The sequence below is a fragment of the Gopherus evgoodei genome, chromosome 4 (assembly GCF_007399415.2).
Source record: "Gopherus evgoodei ecotype Sinaloan lineage chromosome 4, rGopEvg1_v1.p, whole genome shotgun sequence".
Lineage (NCBI taxonomy): Eukaryota > Metazoa > Chordata > Testudines > Testudinidae > Gopherus > Gopherus evgoodei.
The window spans coordinates 99,603,308-99,625,422 of NC_044325.1; the positions used below are offsets into that span (position 1 = coordinate 99,603,308).

At 41.7% G+C, this 22,115-nt stretch overlaps 1 protein-coding gene across 6 annotated transcripts in view; it reads right to left on the bottom strand.

Moving 5' to 3' along the window:
* The window catches only part of ARNTL (aryl hydrocarbon receptor nuclear translocator like), a 95,059-nt gene that overhangs the window by 7,958 nt on the left and 64,986 nt on the right, over positions 1 to 22,115 (bottom strand). For all 6 annotated transcript variants that reach the window (XM_030560326.1, XM_030560331.1, XM_030560329.1 and 3 more), the window contains 7 exons: positions 21,124 to 21,273; positions 17,759 to 18,005; positions 15,555 to 15,661; positions 15,019 to 15,169; positions 12,124 to 12,212; positions 9,338 to 9,446; positions 5,577 to 5,670 (listed from right to left, as the gene is read on the bottom strand). In XM_030560326.1, the coding sequence (XP_030416186.1) occupies positions 5,577 to 5,670; positions 9,338 to 9,446; positions 12,124 to 12,212; positions 15,019 to 15,169; positions 15,555 to 15,661; positions 17,759 to 18,005; positions 21,124 to 21,273 (947 nt within the window). The remainder of the gene's footprint in view (positions 1 to 5,576; positions 5,671 to 9,337; positions 9,447 to 12,123; positions 12,213 to 15,018; positions 15,170 to 15,554; positions 15,662 to 17,758; positions 18,006 to 21,123; positions 21,274 to 22,115) is intronic.

The following is a 22,115-nucleotide window of genomic DNA, read 5'->3' on the forward strand; positions in this document are numbered from 1 at the left end:
AGCTGCTCTGGGAGATGGAAGCTAATAGTGGCTTGCAGCTCTATAATCTCTGATTAAATGTCAAGTGGTTTCACCAACAGTATTTTCCACAGCTCCTTGCTACAGAGAAGGCCCCAGGTAATCAGCAGCAAAATGAGCTTAAATTCTGCAGCAGTTTCATTCCAATATGGAGGTTTTTCATTAATTATGAAAATATCAGCACAGTAGTTTCATTGTTGATATTAAATTAACTTCACACTATTTGTAGTTTTCAGTATGTCACGTTTTTGTACTGACAATGTATAATTGCACCAGAACAGTCTGTGGGGAAAATTGGATCTGGACCTGTTGGGGTTTTGTCACCCGAGCAGGTATGTTAAGCATTTTGGATGGTGCAATAAGCACCTGTGTTGGATGTATCATCTAAAATGATAAATGGTGTTGACACTCTTAGGCCTGCTCTACACTACAAGTTTATATCAAATTTAGCAGCGTTAAACCGCATTAACCTACACCCATCCACACAATGAAGCCCTTAATATCGATATAAAGGGCTCTTAATATCGATATCTGTACTCCTCCCCGACAAGGGCAGTAGCGCTGAAATTGGTATTGCCATTTCAGATTAGGGTTAGTGTGGCGGCAATTCGACAGTATTGACCTCCGGGTGCTATCCCATAGTGCACCATTGTGACCGCTCTGGACAGCAATCTGCACTGGCCAGGTAGGCAGGAAAAGCCTTGCGAACTTTTGAATTTAATTTCCCGTTTGCCCAGCACGGGTGCCCATGTAATCCCAAAATCAAAAAAGAGCTCCGGCATGGACCGTCCGGGAGATACTGAATCTGATCTCTGTATGGGAAGATGAATCTGTTCTATCAGAACTTCATTTCAATAGACGAAATGCCAAAACATTTGAAAAATCTCCAAGGCTATGATAGACAGAGGGTACAGCAAGGACTCAACACAGTGCTGCGTGACAAGCGTAACGGAAGCCAAAGAATCAAATGGACGCTCATGGAGGGAGGGTGGGGGGGACTGAGGACTCCAGCTATCCCACAGTCTCCAAAAACTATTTGCATTCTTGGCTGAGCTCCCAGTGCCTGAAGGGTCAAAAACATTGTCGCAGGTGGTTCAGGGTATATGTCATCAATCTCCTTCTCTTCCCCCTCCCGTGAAAGAAAAGGGGAAAAAATCACTTCTTGTCTTTTTTCAATGTCACTGTATGTCTACTGGGTGCTTCAGTGCTGAACAGCAGCATCTCCTCCCCTTCCTTTCCTGATGGCATACAGTGCAATAGGCTTGAAAACCATCCTCATCATCCCATGAGTGCTCCTGGCTGGCCTCGGTGAGGTTGGCCGGAGGTGCCTGGGCAAAAATGGGAATGACTCCTGGTCATTCCCTTCTTTAAGCTTTTTCTCCTGGAGATTCAGTCCTACCTGGAATATCATAGCAGCTGGAGGCTGCCTCCTCCCCACCCATTTTATCTCAATAAAGTCAGTGTTTCTTATACATGCATTCTATATTACTTCATACAAATGGGGAGATAACTGTCACGGTAGCCCAGGAGGGGTGTGGGAGGAGGGAAGCAACAGGTGAGGTTGTTGCAGGGGCACCCCGTAGAATGGCATGCAGCTCATCATTTCTGTGGGATGTCTGGGGCTCTGACCCGATCGGCTGTCCTCTCTGGTTCTTTAGTAGGCTTGCCCGATATTCTAGGCAGGACTGACTCTACCTTTAGACAAGACGTAAAGAAGGCAATGACCTGGGGAGTCATTCCCATTTTGGTCCTTGCGCCCCTGGCCGACCTCAGCGAGGCCAGCCAGGAGCACCCATGACAGCAGCAGACGGTACAATAGGACTGGTAACCGTCATCGCCAATTTGCAAAGCAGCAGACGGTACAATAGGACTAGTAACCGTCTCTGCTAACTTGCAAAGGCAAGTGAATGCTGCTGTGTAGCACTGCAGTACCGCATCTGTTAGCAACATCCAGTAGACATACGGTGACAGTGAAAAAAGGCTAAACGAGCTTCATGGTTGCCATGCTATGGTGTCTGCCAGGGCAATCTAGGGAAAAGGGTGCAAAATGATTGCCTGCCGTTGCTTTCATGGAGGGAGGATTGACTAATGACATTTACCCAGAATCACCTGTGACACTGTTTTTGTCCCATCATATTTGTGATCTCAACCCAGAATTCCAATGGGCAGGGGAGACTGCAGGAACTATGGGTAGCTATCTCACAGTGCAACGCTCTGGAAATCGACGCTAGCCTTGGTACATGGACGCACACTGCCGAATTAATGTGCTTAGTGTGGCCACGTGCACTCGACTTTATACAATTTGTTTCCAAATACCGGTTTCTGTAAAATCGGAATAATCCCGTAGTGTAGACATACCCTTAGATTTGAGTTAACGCCCTGTTCAGATTAACTGGAAGTTCACACCTTTGTGGGATATTGTTTTAGACTTTCTGCAGAATTTAAGGCTTGTCTACACTTGAAGCACTGCAGTTGTACTTTTTCAGTGTAGACAGGAGGGGATCTCCTGTCAGTATAGTTAATCCACCTCCCCAAGAGACAGTAGCTAGGTTGACGGAAGAATTCTTCCATTAACCTAATGTTGCCTACATTGGGGGTTATGTCAGCTTAACTACATTTCACACCCCTGCACAATGTTATTTACCCCTTTGCATAACACAAGAACCAGAGATCACTCAATGAAATTAATAGGCAGCAGGTTTAACACAAATATTAGGAAGTACTTCTTCACACAGCACACAGTTAACCTGTGTAACTTCTTGTTAGGGGATGTTGAGAAGGCCAAAACTACTGGTTTCAAAATATAATTAGATAAGTTCATGGAGGATAGGTCCATCAACGGCTATTAGCCAAGATGGTCAGGGACCCAGCCCTATGCTGTGGGTGTCCCTAAACCTTTGACCACCAGAAGCTGGAACTAGAAAACAGGATAGATCACTCGATAAATTGCCGTTTCATTTATTCCCTCTGAAGCATGTGGCATGGGCCACTGTCAGAAGACAGGATACTGGCCTAGATGAACCATTGGTCTGACCCAGTGCGGCCATTCTTATGTTCTTATGAAATAATTTTATAAAATGAAAAGTTTAGATGCTGGAGCACAGTTCTGTAACAAGGGATTGCATAGCCATAGAATTCTTGCATACAAAGGGTTTTAGAGCATCTCTCCAGAGATTTTCAAAGGCAGAGGTGCACAGAGCCCATTGAAAAATCTAGCCCATAAATGAGGTTAAGCAAACACCAGTCTGAAGCTTAAGGTATTGTAAATGCATTTATAGTTCAAATAAAGAACCAATGAAGGGAGAAATACATTAAAACATTCCATTTAAAATCGGAAATAAAAGTTTGAGACACACTACAAAGCAGGTACTACAGCTTCTCCATTATTGGTAAACATGTAACTTTAGGTCCCCATGTGACAGATTACCCCAAATTTAGTCTAATCCTCTCTTGCTGCAGCTCTGAAACAGCCACTCTAGAAGGACTTCTCCGTCCGTATGCATGAGAATAGGAGCTAGAACAGGGGTCTCAAACTCACATCACCACAAGGGCCACATGAGGACTAGTGCATTGGCCTGAGGGTCGCATCACTGATACCTTTTCATATAAAGGTACAAATCCCACCTCTCACTGCCCCCGCCCCCACTCCACTCCTTCCATGAGGTCCTGCCCCTGCCCCCATTCCAACTCTTTCCCCAAAGTTCCTACCCCAACTCTGCCCCCTGCCTGCCCCTATTCCAACCCCTTCCCCAAATCCCCGCCCCTGCCCCGTTCGTCTCCACCCCGTCCCCCCTGGAAAGCGCTAAGCGCTGCCAAACAGCAGCACTTGGAGGTAGGCAGAGGAGCGGGGATGCGGCAAATAACTCTGCGGGCTGCATGCGGCTCATGTATTTGTGACCCCTGAACTAGAGGAAGAAATGAATGCTCATGCAGCTCTTGGAGGGCAGATGCAATGTGCTTTCTATAAGAGGTGCTGCTCAGCAGCCTTTATCTGTATGTACTGAACTTTCTTGGAGGGCCTGTTTTATCTCTCCAAATCTGTCCCCGCTCTACTCCAGTCCCAATATAGGTCACACTGTTCTAGACTAGGGCTGTCAAATGATATAAAAAATTAATCGCAATTGATCCCGAAATTTAAAAAAATAGTCCTGATTAATCACAGTTTTAATCACACTGTTAAACAATAACAGAATACCATTTATTTAAATAGTTTTGGATGTTTTCTACATTTTCAAATATATTGATTTCAACTACAGCCCAGAATACAAAATGTACAGGGCTCACATTATTTTTTTTTAATTACAAATATTTGCGTATGTGTGTTGGGAGAGTGCTGCCTCTTTAAGCAAAGCAATCAGGAACCTGACCACTTTTTCAGCCAGCAGCATCTGCTGTCAGCAGCAGATAGGCTCTCCCCTCTTCCCTGACCCCAGCTCAGCAGCCATCGAGTACATGGGCTGGGGAAGACCTGCGCAACAGACAAGAGGCAGTCTCCCAGTCCAGAGCAGCTTGGCTGGGGCAGCTCCATGGTGGGGGTGGGGAGGCAGGAGCAGCAGTGGTGCAGGGCAGCTGGAGGAGAGGCACTTGTGCCTTGGAGGCATGCAGTGGCGCCCCCCTGAGCATGGTGCCCTGGCCGCTGGCTCCTCCTGCCCATCCCTAAGGCAGGCCCTGTCCAACAGGGAGGGGATGGGGCAGCCGGCAGGGGGCCGGGCTTCTCTCTCCCCACTGGAAGGTGTTTGACCAAGTATCCCAAATCACCTGCAGTCTCTTGTTCTTGGCCACCTCCTGCTTGCTGCCGCAGCTGGTGCCTCCCTCCCTCCCTCCCTGCTCGGCTGCTGCCGAGTCCTATCTTCAGAGGTTTGCGATTAACTCTTGTTAAAAAAAAAAATGTGTTAATTTGTTTTGAGTTAACTGCATGCGTTAACTGCAGTTAATTGACAGCCCTATAGGACTTCCAATTTTAGGGCTCAAGCTGATATGTATCATAGCAATGTAGGGGTCATTGAACAAACCAACCAGCCAACCAACCTTCTTCATTTCTGATCAATCCTAAACTAAAATGCTTTGGTTTTCTCATGAAACAAACAAAAGCAGGCACCGGGTTAAACAAAACATTTCATTTTAATCTGGGGCATTTTTAAACACTTTTTGTTGTGTAAAAAAAGGAAATTTGGAAATGCTATTCCCAAAGCCACAAAAGGAGATTGTGCCCCACACCTGCAACACCCTATAGCCCTGTGGTTAGAGCACTCACCTGGGATGTGGGAGACCTAGATTCAAGTCTCCACTTTGCCTAACTTGGAACAGAAATTTGAACTTGAGTCTCTCATAGAGCAGGTAAATGCCCAAATCAATATGGGGCATTCTGGGACTGGTCTCTCTCAATCTATCCTGTTGAAGCTGTTTCATTATGTATAAATACTCAAAAACTTAAGTATGCTAGGTTCTGCTACCCCAGACTCTGACAGCCAAGGGATCAGATGGTCAGACTTATGAAAGATGTGACAAAGAATTCAGTTACTACTACTGATTCTAATTTTAAAAACTTTTATTCTCACCTTTTTGCCTCCTGGAGAAGACGTATCAGGGGGTGGTGTGCTGGTAATGTTCAATGGACTGGAACCACAGCTGGAAGGTGATGACCCTCTTATCCTTTCAAACCAATGTCATTAAAATTAGAAAGAGCAATGCAATTAATGTACTATTCATCTAGAGAACAATGAATCATGTTGGTGGATACTAGAATGTTCACTGCCGGCAACAGACTAATGGTCAAGTGAATCTCCAAGTGCAAGGCCTTTAACATCAGGTTTATCCTCTGTGATCACTCTTTTTCTGTTGGTATGAGGTTGGTAGTGCTAGTCCATCCATTAATTAAACACTGCTGCCACTATTACCCTCAACTACGTAGATAGCTGAAACAATTACTTGAATTTGGCATATTCAAATTTGCTCAGATTATAAACTTCAGCTCTCCCCTACACCATTTTCTTGCACAGAACTCTGTAGGAAATATTTGTAAGCAGTACACAGAGCCAGATCCTCAGCTGGTGTAAATTTGCATATTTATATAAACTGAAGAAAGGTCTGGCCCACAATATCCAAACAATAAAATTGCTGTACGGGAGACCCAAGAAAGAGCAGACTTACACAGTTTCTATATGCTTTGAGATGTTAATACGTCAAACTTATTCCTTATATTTTCCTTCCTAATTTATGTTTTCAATAAACTATCATGACATAGGTATACTGGTAATTTTTTTTTTTTTCCCTATGGTGTAGCGAGCATGCAGCAAAAGAGATGTTTCAAAGCCACACTCTTTTTACTTAGTTCAGGGTTTCCCCAACCTGGTATACTAGCATTGAATGTTTTGCACATTAGCGGAAATGCTAGGGAGTTGTAGACTTGCTGGCTGTACAATTAGAGAAAATAGAGTGGGGGTAGTTCCGATGTGGTAATTTGTAAAAAGGATCCTCTTAGCATCAGAAGTGCCAAACTTTTTTTTTTTTAAGTGGGAAACTCATTTACTATGGCAGAGTTTCAGTGGGAAGGTTGTGAACAGAAGGCAGTAGAGGAAAACAGAAACAGCTGGTGAAAGAACACTGGAACTAAACCAGGGCTCTCTCCACTTGAAAGGAAAACAAGAGTGGTGGAGTGTATACAATCCAAAGTACTTTGTTTCTGTTAGTAAGATGACTAATAGTACAAAATGCTTCAATATACTGTTTTACAGCTATTAAAAGTAGTGGAAACTTTTAAAGTGTTTGCTCAGCCTTGGATTTGGCTTTTTTAATTTAAAAAATGTGGGAGGTGGGGGGGGGGGGCTGGGAGGGTCACAAAAGCAACTGTGTAAAAATATTATTTTTCCTATATAACATGTTGTGTATCACTGAAGTGATAAAAACATTTCACTAGTTTTTACTCCTCTTGTGCCTTCAGCATCAACAAAGCTATGGGAGAAGGATCTGGATTTTTTCCTGGCTTGTGCATCATCAGGATTATGAACTAAACTAAAGCTGCAGAATAATTATTGGATGTGCAAGATCTTCTTGTTTTTTTTCCACTGGAGGATTCATGCAGCAAGAAACCTCATGTGCCAGAGAGCTCATTGTAGCAGGTCCTGTGATAACCACTATCCCAGCTGCTAGTGAAAGGGAATTTAGCTGGGTACAGGGAACATGATAGGGGCCTCCTTTATGGCAGCTGGGTACCAGCCATATAAAACAGCCCCTTATTTAAGACTGTTGACAGTAGTGTAAATTAGAACAGCCTTCATGTTTTGGGCTTGACCAATGGAAAAATGGCCCCTGAACTGGGGGTGTCTGCAAAGACTTTTTTAATCCTTTCTGCATCCCATCATCCCCATCCCGAGTCAGCAAGCTTTACTTTCAGATCCCAAGCTGAGTTTACAGGTCTGGCCATTCTAAAACACATTCAACTGACCAAATTTGGGCTGGAATCAGACACACACAAACATGCCACCCTCCCATGCCAATTTTAGAGTCCCTTCATGTAACATAACCACACTTCAAACTGGTCTTAGTCTAATTTTCACACTTCAGAAATGAATGTCAGAGAGTAAAATAACACATTATTCCTGAAGTACAAGACAGTGAACTATTGTCTTCTACGGAGGACTAATTAGTGGTCTAACGCCATACCATTTCACTTTAAAATCGATTGCCACTAACGATTCACTAACAAGCCATTTTATCCCAGTATGAAATATGGCATGGCTTGTGTGGCACCTGTGGCCACCTACTGGAAATATTTAGGACTGACATTCAAGCATAGTAGGAAATTTTAATGAACTAAGACACATAGCAGGAATTTATTCTCCATTGTTCCAAAAATGTTTATCCATTTTGCTACATACTGGCATTGCTTGTATGAACAGAACTGACAAGGACAGATACAATTATCTTAGAGCAGGAGGAGAAGGATGGCCCAGTGGTTAAGGCACTAGCCTCCTAGGAGATCTGGGTTCAACTTCTTCTGCCACAGACTGCTTGTGTGACCTTAGTCAAATCACTTAGGGCTAGATTCACAAGGAGTTTTGATGTCTAACTGAACCTTAAGTACTTAAATTTCAACATTTAGACACCACTAGTGTTCACGAAACTGAACTCCCTTTGGGTTTGGGGTTTATGCCATACCCCAGTCCTCATCATTTCCTACTGGCTAGCTTAAGTGGCTCCCTACTCAGCATGCTGGCTTCCATGAATCCCAATTTTAGGCACTTAGCTCTCTCCATGCATTGTATTACTCCTGGGGGAAATTCTGCACCAAAAAATTAAAAGTTTTGCACACAATATTTTAAAATTCTGAATATTTTATTTGACAAAACAACACAATATAATCATCCCAGTTTCAATTATTTTGGTAATTTATTTCAAATTACCTTTCAGCAAGTATGTCTGTAACAATACAGACAACAAAAATTTCCCCCCAGGAGTAGTGTGTTAAAGAAACTCCTGCGACAACCCAGTTCCTGTTTCTTTGTTATGCTTTTGTCGGGTGACTCAGTCTGGATGTGTCACACATGCCAGCTGGGCACATCTTGGGGGAAAACTCTGCCCCTCCAATCTCAGACACCCACAACTCCTTCTCCCCAGAGCCCAGCCATGGGGTACCCCCTGGCCCAGACCCACATCCCTTATTCCCCCAGAGCCCAGCTGCGGGGTGCCCCTCAGCCCAAACACCCTCTAGCTCTCCTTCCCGCGAACGGTATCCTGTATTTGAGTCCTGAATGTAACTTACGTCAATTGATATATCACGTCTGCATTTGGTCCTAGTACTCCTTGTTCTGCTGCAAGTTATCTATTAATCTTTACTTCTTGGTACCTAGTCAACATTCTTCGGCATTCAGGGGCCATACAGTTTATGTCTGTGAAACTTAACTTTTTTCCCCAGACTATTTTCTTCACTGACCTCTCTCCAGAGCTAACCTCCTTCACTGTTAGCTGCTCTCTTTCTGCCTCTTCCAAGTTATTAAAGTAAGTGATTACAGTGACTAGTAATCAGATTATTACAGTAATCATGCACACAGATTACTCCAAAAGACTAACCATAAGAAGAAACAAACTGAAAAGTAAGAGCAAATTATATTTCTCAGTAATGTTGTAATTTCTGACTTGACCATGTCCGAGTACCCTTAGTACAGATAAAGTTTCACTGTAATGGAAAATACCCACTACACTGCAACTGCACAGTAATACTTGGTGCTTATGGAAATCAAAAAGGTAGGGTATTTCTTACTTTCCCCTTTACAAAAAAATATTATCTATTACGTTAGAGCAGAATACCAGTTTCTCTCACCTATGAATCTCCATGATTTCCTCAGCAATCATTCTACCTATTTTACCTGCCCCAGCTCTTGTTCCACCTGGAATACCAGGAACTGTAGGATGTGTCCTTTTTGTACCACCTAAAATATGGAACAATATATGTAAGATCACACACATAATAAGGGAAAGAGATTATGCAAGGTTTTTAAAGGGGAGGGGAGGAGAGGAGGCCCCAGGGCTGCTCTAACTTATGCTGGGGGTTGGACACAGAATATGATGAGTGTAAATTCTGGGCCCAGCTAAGCTGTGCCTCTTAGGAGATGCAGCTCAGACTCAGGACTTATGTACCTAATGACACATCTATAATAACCAATGGCTTGATGAATGAGTGAGCTGGCCCAGCCCAGCTGGGTGCACCTTGCCCAAACTGTTAGTGCTGAATACTTAATTTATTAATATTAGCTGCTCATCTACTGTCTATACACATTTCAGGCTGGGGGAGGGAGGAGTGACACACACTAAACACAGTGGTATCGTGTCAGCATGTTAGCAGAATGCTACCGCTAACAGGAAATAATTCACAATTACCTGCTAAACCAGGGATCGGCAACCTTTCAGAAGTGGTGTGCCGAATCTTCATTTATTCACTCTAATTTAAGGTTTCGCGTGCCCATAATACATTTTAATGTTTTTAGAAGGTCTCTTTCTATAAGTCTATAATATATAACTAAACTATTGTTGTATGTAAAGTAAATAAGGCTTTTAAAATGTTTAAGAAGCTTCATTTAAAATTAAATTAAAATGCAGAGTCCCCCGGACTGGTGGCCAGGACCCAGGCAGTGTGAGTGCCACTGAAAATCAGCTTGTGTGCTGCCTTCGGCACCCGTGCCATAGGTTGCCTACCCCTGTGCTAAACATTTAAATCAAGTCCATTAGGATAACTGTAAATGTCTGACAAGGGAGTAAAATGCAACAGGGGCTCTGAACATTATGTTCTTGCAGTTTAAAATTGCTGTTTGTTATTTTAATACGGACTTTCCACTTGAATAGCACTTATGGGGAAGCCAAGAGGAGTCTGCTCTATTCTAGGGCACAATGAAGGAAGTAGAGGAAGGATGGACATAAAATGAACTAAAATAATAAGGAAGTGGTAGAGTATCGATTGTGTGCAATTGTTAATGGTCTTCTGTGTTAACAATTCATACTCAGACCTAGCAACCTCCCCAGGAACCCTTTGGGTCGAAGTCAATGGGAACTGGGGAAGCTCAGCACCTTGAAGAATCAGGTCCTTAAAGTCAGCTGTACAAATGACATCTCAACTCAGTAGAGGGCTGCAGGGAACAGAGCGGCTATATGGGGGGGCTTTGCCCCGCTTGCAACCACAGGACCAGTCCTAGTCCTGCCTCTCTCTATGCTCCAGAGCCACTGCCAACCCCAACCCCACTTCTACCTTTGGGCTCTTGGCATGGTGAGCTGCCTCAGGCCCTGCACAATGCCAGTGGCGCCAATGGCGGGATCTGGGCCCAGCCAGGGTGGTAAAATCATTCTCCGCACTACTGATAGCAGGTATAAACTCTGAGCGGCACTGAGACCCCAATGCCACTCACCCAAATTTGGCCTGGCTGTCCTTCCATCATGATGGAGGGGTGGGTGGGCCAAACTTGAGTGGTGCTGCAAGCTTGTGTGCCAGGTCACAGCACGAATCACTGCTGGCCCAAACTTGAACTCATACACCCATGCATTTAATGCCACCTCAACTTTTCCGTCTGAAATATTTTGCTGCATATTTTCTACTAGGATTTTTTTCCTAATCTAAGAAGAAAAATAAATTTGTATTACAGATTTTAAAATAATAAAGTCTCTTATATAACCACCTTTCATCTTCAAAGATCCCAAACACCACACACTAAATGCAGCCAGAACTACTTCAATAAAGCCACATCCCTGCCTACAGCTCAGTTCCTGTTCCTTTCCGCACCACCTCACAGGTCATACATTCTTGGCTAATCCTCTCTTCTTAGTGGCCAGTGCCCCTAGCATTGACTCATTTTTCAGTACTTTGGGGCAGATTTCTGCTGCTCTGCTTCGTACAAAACTGTTGTAAAGCCAGCTAAATTGGCTACTACAAGATTTCCCCAGAACAGAGGGATCCTCATGTGGCATAAAGTCACAATAGCAGCTCTTATGTCACCAAGCCTCCCAATCCTGCTGCAATGTGCCAATGAAATTACCAGGGTATCTCCTACGTATGGCTGATCTCTAACGGCCCTTTGGGACTGTTGGCAGGCAACAAGCATAAATTAGAGCAGCTTTTGTGTCTGGCACTGGACAAGTGGTAGGACAGATCCAGAACTGGGAGGATCTTAAAGATATCATTAGGGATGCTAAGGATTAAGCTGAGTTGCACTATGTGCTCCTTGGCCACAGCTCAGGATCAGAACAGGTGTCTTTTCCAAAAATAAAAAAAAGTGACCTACATGTGGAGCTGTCTTCATGCAGCAAACACCTCTCCTCTCCTCCAAATCTTTCCTTACAGCCTTCCACCACTGAGCCCTATGAGTGCATGCACTCACTCTGGCTCCTCAGTCACTATTTGTATGTTTCTATCTAAAATAGATTTAACCTCACTGGGGCAGATCCCTTGCTGGAACTTATGTGTGTTAAGTACAGGGTACACCAATCATCTTCCAAGTGATTAATAATCTTGGGTGGACGACAGAAACAAACTGGAGCACATAGGGCTAATTCAGTAACCAAGGAAAGTCCATTAATGATTGCTGTCTAGCAAGCCCAAGTGTCTCACTATACTGCAGTTACCTTCTCCAGCCTGAAGTACACTGTCCATGCTGTGAGGAGAAGCTGCAAGCTGCGGAAATGCTGCATCTCCACCATCAAGTACATTGGTGCTGAGGAAATCAACAGGAAGAACCCGTGATAAAATAGCTATAAGTGCTAAATATACATAGCAAGTTATAAGGGGGAAGTTTCAAGGTTTGTGATTTATAAGACAAATTTAGTCATCACCATGGAGGTAACCATAGTGAATGACACATACGGTAGGGCTATATAAATCAATACGAGTTCTGTAGGACACATTAAGTAGCAACAGCTGCATAATACACTAAAAACAATCCCAAAGGAAAAACAAAAACCTTATAGCTTGTCAAGCATGCATTACTGAGCCCAAACTGCTTTTCTCCTAACAGGAGGGTGTAGCTGATCCAGAATCTGATTGGACAATTCATTGGGCAGGGGCATCCCCCCTGCAACATCACAGAACTCCAAAGAAGAAAATGGAGGTTCCACGTGGGTAAAGCAATGCACCCGTGTATAATCAATGAAAAGATTAGGGGCCCAGTGTCTTACTCTGTACATTTATTTATTTAGATTTATACAAACTGTAATAAAAGATCAGCTAATTTCTAGATTTCATTCCTTTTGTTGTAAGGCTAGCCATTATTAAGCTCATATGCTTTATGTGATACACAAAGGGTACGACTACACTACAGGATTATTCCAATTTTACATAAACTGGTTTTATAAAACAGATTGTATAAAGTCGAGTGCACGCGGCCACACTAAGCACATTAATTCGGCGATGTGCGTCCATGGTCCAAGGCTAGCATCGATTTCTGGAGCGTTGCACTGTGGGTAGCTATTCTGTAGCTATCCCATAGTTCCCCCAGTCTCCCCCGCCCCTTGGAATTCTGGGTTGAGACCCCAGTGCCTGATGGGGCAAAAATCAGTGTCGCGGGTGGTTCTGGGTAAATGTTGTCACTCATTCCTTCCTCCAGGAAAGGAACGGCAGACAATCATTTTGCGCCCTTTTTCCCTGGATTGCCCTGGCAGATGCCATAGCACGGCAACCATGGAGCCCGTTCAGCTTTTTTTTTTTTTTACTGTCACCATATGTGTACTGGATGCCGCTAACACAGGCGTTACTGCAGCGCTACACAGCAGCATTCATTTGCTTTTGCATGATTGCAGAGACGGTTATCAGTCGTTCTGTACCGTCTGCTGCCATTGTAAATTGGCAGTAAGATGACGGTTACCTGTCGTTCTGTACTGTCTGCTGCTATCATGGGTGCCCCTGGCTGAGGTCGGCCGGGGGCACAAAGGCAAAACTGGGAATGACTCCCTGAGTCAATCCCTCCTTTATGGTTTCTAAAAATAGAGTCAGTCCTGCCTAGAATATGGGGCAAGTGTACTAGAGAAGCAGTGTATCAGAGAGCACAGCTGCTCCGTGTCAGATCCCGCAGAAATGATGAGCTACATGCCATTCACGGAGTGTGCCCCTGCAACAACCGCACCTGTTGCTTCCCTCCTCCCCCAACCTTTCTGGGCTACCGTGGCAGTGTCCCCCCCCTCCATTTGTGTCATGAAGTTATAAACAATGCAGGAATAAGGAACAGTGACTTGTTAGTGAGATAAAATGAGGGGGAGGCAGCCTCCTGGTGCTATGACAATCCAGGCAGGACATTAAGTGGCGCGGAGGAAAGGAGCCCAGCATCCCGCTGCTATGATAGGCCAGGCAGTACAGAATCTTTTCTTTACACAGGAAAGGGAGGAGGCTGATGGAGCTCAGCCCCCAGTTGCTATGATGAGGACGGTTACCAGCCGTTCTGTACCATCTACTGGGAATGACCAGGAATCATTCCTATTTTTACCCAGGCGCCCCCAGCCGACCTCACCTGAGGCCAGCCAGGAGCACTCACGGGCTGATGGTGACGACTGATAGCAGTCATATTGTACCGTCTGCCACCGGGGAGCGGAGAGGAGCGGATACTGCTCTTCACTGCTGCAGCATCGCGTCTACCACCAGCATTCAGTAGACATAGGGTGACATTGTAAAAAGTCAAGAAACAATTTCTTTCCCTTTTCTTTCACGTGGTGGGGGGAGGGAGTAAATTGACAAGCTATACCCTGAACCACGCTGGACAATGTGTTTGAACCTACAGGCATTGGGAGCTCAGGCTAGAATGCAAATAGTTTTCGGAGACTGCTGTGGACTGTGGGATAGCTGGAGTCCTCAGTACCCCGTCCCTCCCTCCATGAGCGTCCATTTGATTCTTTGGCTTTCCGTTACGCTTGTCATGCAGCACTGTGTAGCCTGGAGATTTTTTTCAAACGCTTTGGCATTTCGTCTTCTGTAACGGAGCTCTGATAGAACAGATTTGTCTCCCCATACAGCGATCAGATCCAGTATCTCCTGTATGGTCCATACTGGAGCTCTTTTTGGATTTGGGACTGCATCGCCACCCGTGCTGATCAGAGCTCCACGCTGGGCAAACAGGAAATGTAATTCAAAAGTTCACGGGGCTTTTCCTGTTTACCTGGCCACTGCATCCAAGTTCAGATTGCTGTCCAGAGCGGTCACAGTGGTGCACTGTGGGATATCGCCCGGAGGCCAATACCGTCGATTTGCAGCCACACTAACCCTAATCCAATATGGTAATACCGATTTAGCGCTACTCCTCTCGTTGGGGAGGAGTACAGAAACCAATTTAAAGAGCTCTTTATATCGATATAAAGGGCCTCGTAGTGTGGACGGGTGCGCAGTTAAATCGGTTTAACGCTGCTAAAATCGGTTTAAACGCGTAGTGTAGACCAGGCCAATGTGTGCACATTTTTGGAGCAACTCCCATGATCTTACACTTGAAGCATGGTTACACTCCTGATGTTGAAGGGCATCTGCTAGAAAAAAATACTTACGAAACAACTGTATTTGTTGAGACGATGTATTCTACTTCTTTGGTCCAAGGGTTCATGAAACTGAACCAGCGACTTCTCAAGGTAATAAAAGAGCCATCTTTTATTTTAAACTTGTAACAATTAGTTGTAATTTTTTCTCTTGCCTGTAAAACTAAAAATAGGGAGACGTAAAGAACAACCCTAGTTTTTCAGACCTACACACTGAATACATGAAGAGTAGAGATTTGATGCAGATCCTCCCAGTTTCATTTCCCTTTTTTCTTTTTTTGGTGCAGAGAACTGCATTATTTCTAATACTTTTTTTTAATCTCTGTACCTGAAGTGCAAATTAGAAGATTCCATACTAATTTAACTTTATCTTAGGATATTTACCCTTTTCATGCAAGAAAAATCTAACGTTTGCCAACCTGAAAAAATCTTATCCCTTTGTTGTTATTTTTGTGTGAAATATCAGGAAGACTAATATATATTTTGACTGTTTTGACTTGCTGAAACCAAAGCCCTCATTCTTAACACTGAATTATAAATCATTTTACCTTGTCTGTGGCATTCTGCAAGATGTCCTATATCATCTTGATGAAAATATTCATAACATGAAGTGCCTAGAAGTTCCTGTGGTAAATATGCCAGAATGGCCGTTGCCCTAAAAAAACCAAAACCAAACAAAAATTAAAAAAAACCCAAACAACAATTTTTTAAAATAAAATGGTACGTCAGTATTATTAAAATGTCCCCATGCCCCCTACTCAGTTATAAAACAATACCGTAGAATATATTATTTGAACTTAGGGGAGAAACTGAAAGTTTCCATTATTTGTACCTTAATTTTGATATATGCTAAAAACGACAAAAGCAAAAAACACATAATACCAATAAACTCTGAAATAGTTTATACTGATGGGCCATCTACAGATACAAAAGCACTTCCAATTACCAAACCTTGGACGTAAATTGTAATTTGGAGCGTTCAGAATTGGCTGAAGCCTTCTGGTAGCAGGCCACAGGGTACTGAGGAAGCCTGAAGACACAAAATGCCATCTTAGCTAAAGATACAAGGTGGGTGAGGTAATATCTTTTATTGGACCAACTTCTGTAGGTGAGGGAGACAAGCTTTCAAGCTACATAGCACTCTGTTTCAAGTACAGACTTGAAGAAGAGCTCTATGTAGCTCTTTCACCAACAGAAGTTGGTCCAATAAAAGACATTACCTCACCTTCCTGGTTCCTCTCATTTCCTGGGACCAGCACAGCTAAAACACTGAAAACAGTATTTTAACAAGAGCATTCAGGTTTCTAAAGTTCTAAAATCTGTTTTCTTCCTTTGGGTACCCAGGATTCTGTTGTGTCATAAAGCCTGCTTTTGTCAATGTCAGTATTTTAGATAGGAGTGTTTCCCAATCTTTGCTGAAAGGCCTTTAAGAGGAGCAACAGATGACTGAGAATGAAAAAAAACACCAGAAAAAGTAAAGAGGAGATACGACGGATACATTTTACTGATTTAGCACTGAGATACCTGACTTTACACCTTTACTACCACTATAATCAGACAGGAATATAGGAATGTGTGACATTATACAAGGCTTTTGTTTCACTAGAATTTTTTCTTCAAAGTCACCCTATTTTCACTTCCTCATCAGAAAACTTCAGAATTAACACAGCAAGATCCTGGAGTGCTTGGAGAGAGGTTTAGGGATATCTGAGTTTGACATTCCAGTAACAAGGATCTATACATATCCTAAGCTTGGAGTCAATGCATGCACAGAAACCCTAATGCATGACGGAAGTATTTTTTAAAACTGCTCTATACCTGTGCAGAATAATAGACTCCTGAATGTCACAAGACTACAGATTAAGGACTGAATCTTGCAATGTGCTGAACACCCTTATTCTGATTCAACTTGTGCTTAACTTCTTTTCTGGATCAGGACCAGAGTGTGCAGCAACTTCCAAGATGGTCCTCTAATTTATATTCCTTACAACACAGAGAACTGAATTCAAAATACAATACTCCTTGCATTACTACTACCATTCATTAGCAAGGAAATAACTTGTGCACCAATAGTTTTACATTGTTAGGTCACTGAAACCAAAACCTAAGAAGGAATAAAACCAGACCATACTGCTATCATCACTAGTTTATGTGATTTTTGCTGAAGTATTGCAGATAGCTTCCATTTCAAAGATTCTCACACTTTCAGATTATTCATCTTTTAAACTCTATACCAGAGTCATTTATGAGAGATTCTCTATTAAGGCACAAATTCAGCTGAGCACTTTAAAGCACATCCTTAACTTTAAGCATACGCTTTAACTTATAAACTATTATTATAGTATATCTCCTTAGATCATTCCATACAGAAAATTCTATCAAGCATCTGCAGAGCAGAATTCATCTTTGATTTTATTCATCTTTGTGGCAACCAAGGTTCCCAGCCCTTGTATTATTTTGTTTTTTAAACTGTACAACATAAGTTTGCTTTGGTTAGACTTGTTAATGAGCCAGTAGTGTATAATATGAGGGCATAAATAATTTATAATGCAATCCCATTAGAACTATCTTTACATGAAAGTAGTTTGTGATTAGTACTATCTATGAAGTACAACAGCAGAGTGATGATTTACAATTTTATTTTCATACTGATATAATGGCTCTCTTGTGAACAAATATCTTACAAGGATATGTAGCAAGTAGCATGATACAATTACTCCAGTTACCAAGAAAATTATAAACTTATTCTTACCTCTGATCTACGAAAACAAACTTCCCATCTATTGCATGTCGAGACACATATTCTGTAGGTTTAACCCGGATCTCGCCATTGACTGGTTGAGGAACTACATGAGGATGTAACCGTCCAATGGCAACAAGACAGCTTAAATTACAGCCTTCATTATCTGGCTCATTGTCTTCATCTAGTCCCATTTTTGTTGGCGGCCAGCTTTTTAAATATCCTGTGCTATGAATCGTGCAAAAGCTTTTGCGGTCTGCTATAAAAGAAAAGGTTAACATCATCAGCATTGCCTTCAGATAAATTTGGCCCTCAATCAGATCTGCTAACTTGCAGTGCTTCTCCTTCTATCTTGGAAAACTAAGTTGCTGCATACTCAGAAACTAATGTAGAAGAGGTATATATCAATGCACACAGCATATTAGAGACAAGTCAAATGTTTAGTGTGAAATTTACCATTTTGATATCATTGCTAATATTGAAACCCAGTCCGATAGTTCAACAATTGCAGTCAATATAAATTTTGCATTTTCCCACAAATGACGAAGTTGCAATTTTAAGAAGTTACACTATGAGCTTTTTCATTAATAATTCTTATCTCATATAGGACAAAACAAGTCAGTGTGCAGAGGTATGGTGGAAAATATAATCTGAAAGTAAAATATTTCAGTTTTAAATTTCCAGAGGTTACAAAATAACAGAAGAGAGATTTCAGTTAAAAGAGAATACCATGGAAATGTCCTTCAGAATATATACTGGCATTCTGTACACAGGTTTTTAATTGAAAACAGTTTCTGTTATCTTTTCCAACAGAACAATTTAATATTGTCACATCTTTAAAAATATATTAATTAGGGCTGTCAAGAGATTAAAAAAGTAATCGTGATTAATTGCACTGTTAAACAATAATAGAATACCATTTATTTAAATATTTTTTGATATTTTCTTCATTTTCAAATATATTGTTTTCAATTACAACATAGAATACAAAGTGTACAGTGCTCGCTTTATAAAAAAACAAAAGAAATAGTATTTTTCAATTCACCTAATACAAGTACTGTAGTGCAATCTCTTTATCATGAAAGTTGAACTTACAAATGTAGAATTATGTACAAAAAAAAACTACATTCAAAAACAAAACAATGTAAAACTTCAGAGCCTGCAAGTCCACTCAGTCCTACTTCTTGTTCAGCCAATCGCTCAGACAAACAAGTTTGGTTATATTTACATGCTGCCCACTTCTTGTTTACAATGTCATCTGAAAGTGAGAACATGCGTTCTCATGGCACTGTTGCAGCCAGCACTGCAAGATACTTACATGCCAGATGCTCTAAAGATTCATGTCTCTTCATGCTTCAACCACCATTCCAGGGGACATGCATCCATGCTGATGACAGGTTCTGCTCGAGAAGAATCCCAAAGCAGTGCGGACTGATGCATGTTCATTTTCATTATCTGAGTCAGATGTCACCAGCAGAAAGTTGATTTTCTTTTTTGGTGGTTCGGGTTCTGTAGTTTCCGCATCGGAGTGTTGCTCTTTTAAGACTTCTGAAAGCACGCTCCACACCTCATCCCTCTCAGATTTGGGAAGGCAGTTCAGATTCTTAAACCTTGGGTCGAGTGCTGTAACTATCTTTAGAAATCTCACATTGGTACCTTCTTTGCGTTTTGTCAAATCTGCCATGAAAGCATTCTTAAAACGAACAACATGTGCTGACTGGGTCATCATCCGAGACTGCTATAACATGAAAATATGGCAGAATACAGATAAAATAGAGCAGGGGACATACAATTCTCCCCCAAGGAGTTCAGTCACAAATTAATTAACGAGCGTCATCAGCATGGAAGCATGTCTCCTGGAATGGTGGTCGAAGCATGAAGGGGCATATTAATATTTTGCATATCTGGCATGTAAATACCTTGCAATGCCAGCTACAAAAGTGCCATGCAAATACCTGTTCTCACTTTCTGGTGACATTGTAAATAAGAAGAAGGCAGCATTATCTCCTGTAAATGTAAACAAACTTGTTTGTCTTAGCAACTGGCTGAACAAGAAGTAGGATTGACTGGACTTGTAGGCTCTGAAGTTTTACATGGTTTTGTTTTTGAGTTATGTAACTAAAAAAAATAAAATCTACATTTGTAAGTTGCACTTTCACGACAAAGAGATTGCACTACAGTACTGGTATGAGGTGAATTGAAAAAGATAATTTATTTTATCATTTTTACAGTGTAAATATTTGTAATAAAAATAATATACATTTTCATTTCAATTACAACACAGAATACAATATATATGAAAATGTAGAAAAACATCCAAAAGATTTAATACATTTCAATTGGTATTCTATTGTTTAATAGTGCAATTAAAACTGCAATTAATCACAATTTTTTTATCACTATTCTTTTTTTGAGTTAATTGAGTGAGTTAATTGCAATTAATCGTCAGCCCTATTATGATGCCAGCCCTAATATTAATTGAAGACAGGTATACTGAATATTTTCGCATGATGCATTTGGCTGGAGATCACATTCACACTGAGGCAAAATCATCAGTGCATGAGACAGAGTAACAGAACATATGGGTTCTACTTCTGCTTTTGCCATTGGCCCATTCCATGACCTTATCCAAGGAAAGTATGTGTGAACCTGAGCATGCTTACTGGTTTGGGCCCTACTAGGATGCTGTCCAGGGCAACACTTACTTTGACAATGCCCCTGAGGTTTAGGGATAAGTGAGGACTCTAACCAGCCTGTTAGCTGTTGGGCAGCATCAAGACTCAGGCAGCTTTGAATATGCCTATCACAGGAAACTTGGGTTGCCATGGGGACTTTAGATGCCTACAGTGTTAGGCAGCTGCTGAATAGTGGTTTCGAGAATGTCAGTGGTGCCTAAATGTTGGATTTAGGCATCCAAAGAGACAACTAGGCACGCAAGTACCTTTGTGAATCTATTCCCTAGGTACTTAAGAACCATTAACTTTGAAGCTTAGGGCTTACAATTAAATTCAGACCCCCAAGTAATTGCACACACTACCATCGATTTCAACTAAAGCCATGCATGCTTCAGAGAGCAGAATTTTGCCTTATCCACTAAAAAAAATTCTTTTTCAGCACACATAACTTTAGGATACCTACTTTTAGGGAGCTACAAAGAGAACATGAAAGTAACAGACAAACCTTTACACAGTCGCAACAGTGATGACTGCACTAAACACAGAGCAGCTCTATTCAGAAATTCTTTATAATTAACTGAAGGTTGTTTTGTTTTTAATCTAACAGTTACTCTTGTTGCTCTGGGAGGTATTTCATATAGCAACAGTATAGAGAAAATAACTAAAACGACCATTATATTTGATAAAATGTACAAACATTACCTTTTTTCTTTGAGCAGGTGGAAGGAAAATCCTTGTCTTCTACTTTCACTGAAGGTCTGTTGCATTTCATCCTACAAAAGAAGGAACGTCTTGCTCCAGAACAAAGTCTTGATGGCCCAGGTGTTATATCTGTTTTAACTGGAAGTCCAGCTGCATGAAACAAAAAATTCAACTCAGTAAACGTTGTCTTTACTAAAATTAATTAAACTACATTCTCAACTCTCCAGTTATTTTAGTAATGTCTTTGAGGGGAGAGTAATGTGCTCAGAAAATTTCATGGCATCTCAAATTGATTTTTAATGATCAGATTATATCCAATGCTGAGTTGCTAGGATTCACATAGAGATGACACAAATATTTCTTGCTCCTTTAGAAGTTAAGAAGGGCTATTTTGTTGCTGTATGTTTCTTATTTTTTAAAAGATGTGTTAACCAGCCAAGCAGACAGCATAAATAAATAAATAACCAACCAACCAACCTGGTTGGCCACACTGGGTGTAGGAACACCAACCTAGAATTAAGGGGTCCCAAATATGAAAGTCAGAGAATTGTAAAAACCTACATTGTCTTGGCAATAGATTTTGTGATTCCTTAGAACTCTATAACTGTGCAGTTGGCCCAGACACTACAAATCATTAATAGGGCCTGTGGTAAACTTACAAGATATGTATGGCATTTGGGATTCCTTATTTGAGAACTTGGTGCAAGCATAACTCTATTAATGTCACTGGAGTTGTGTCTGCTTACACCAAGGCTGAATCTGGCCCTTAGAGTTCCTGGCAGCCAGACTTCAAAATAATGCATGAGCCAAGATCCTGATAATGTGAGATGTTAACAGTATATATGGTGTTCAAATGTCTTCCAGTGTATACTGTTAATCCCAGGTTACTGTTAGTGGCTACCCCAGGAATTTGGAAACTTGACACGTCACAAAAAAAGCAAATTATGAGCTCATACTTTCTCATGTTTTTATATATAAATGTGGCATTAAAG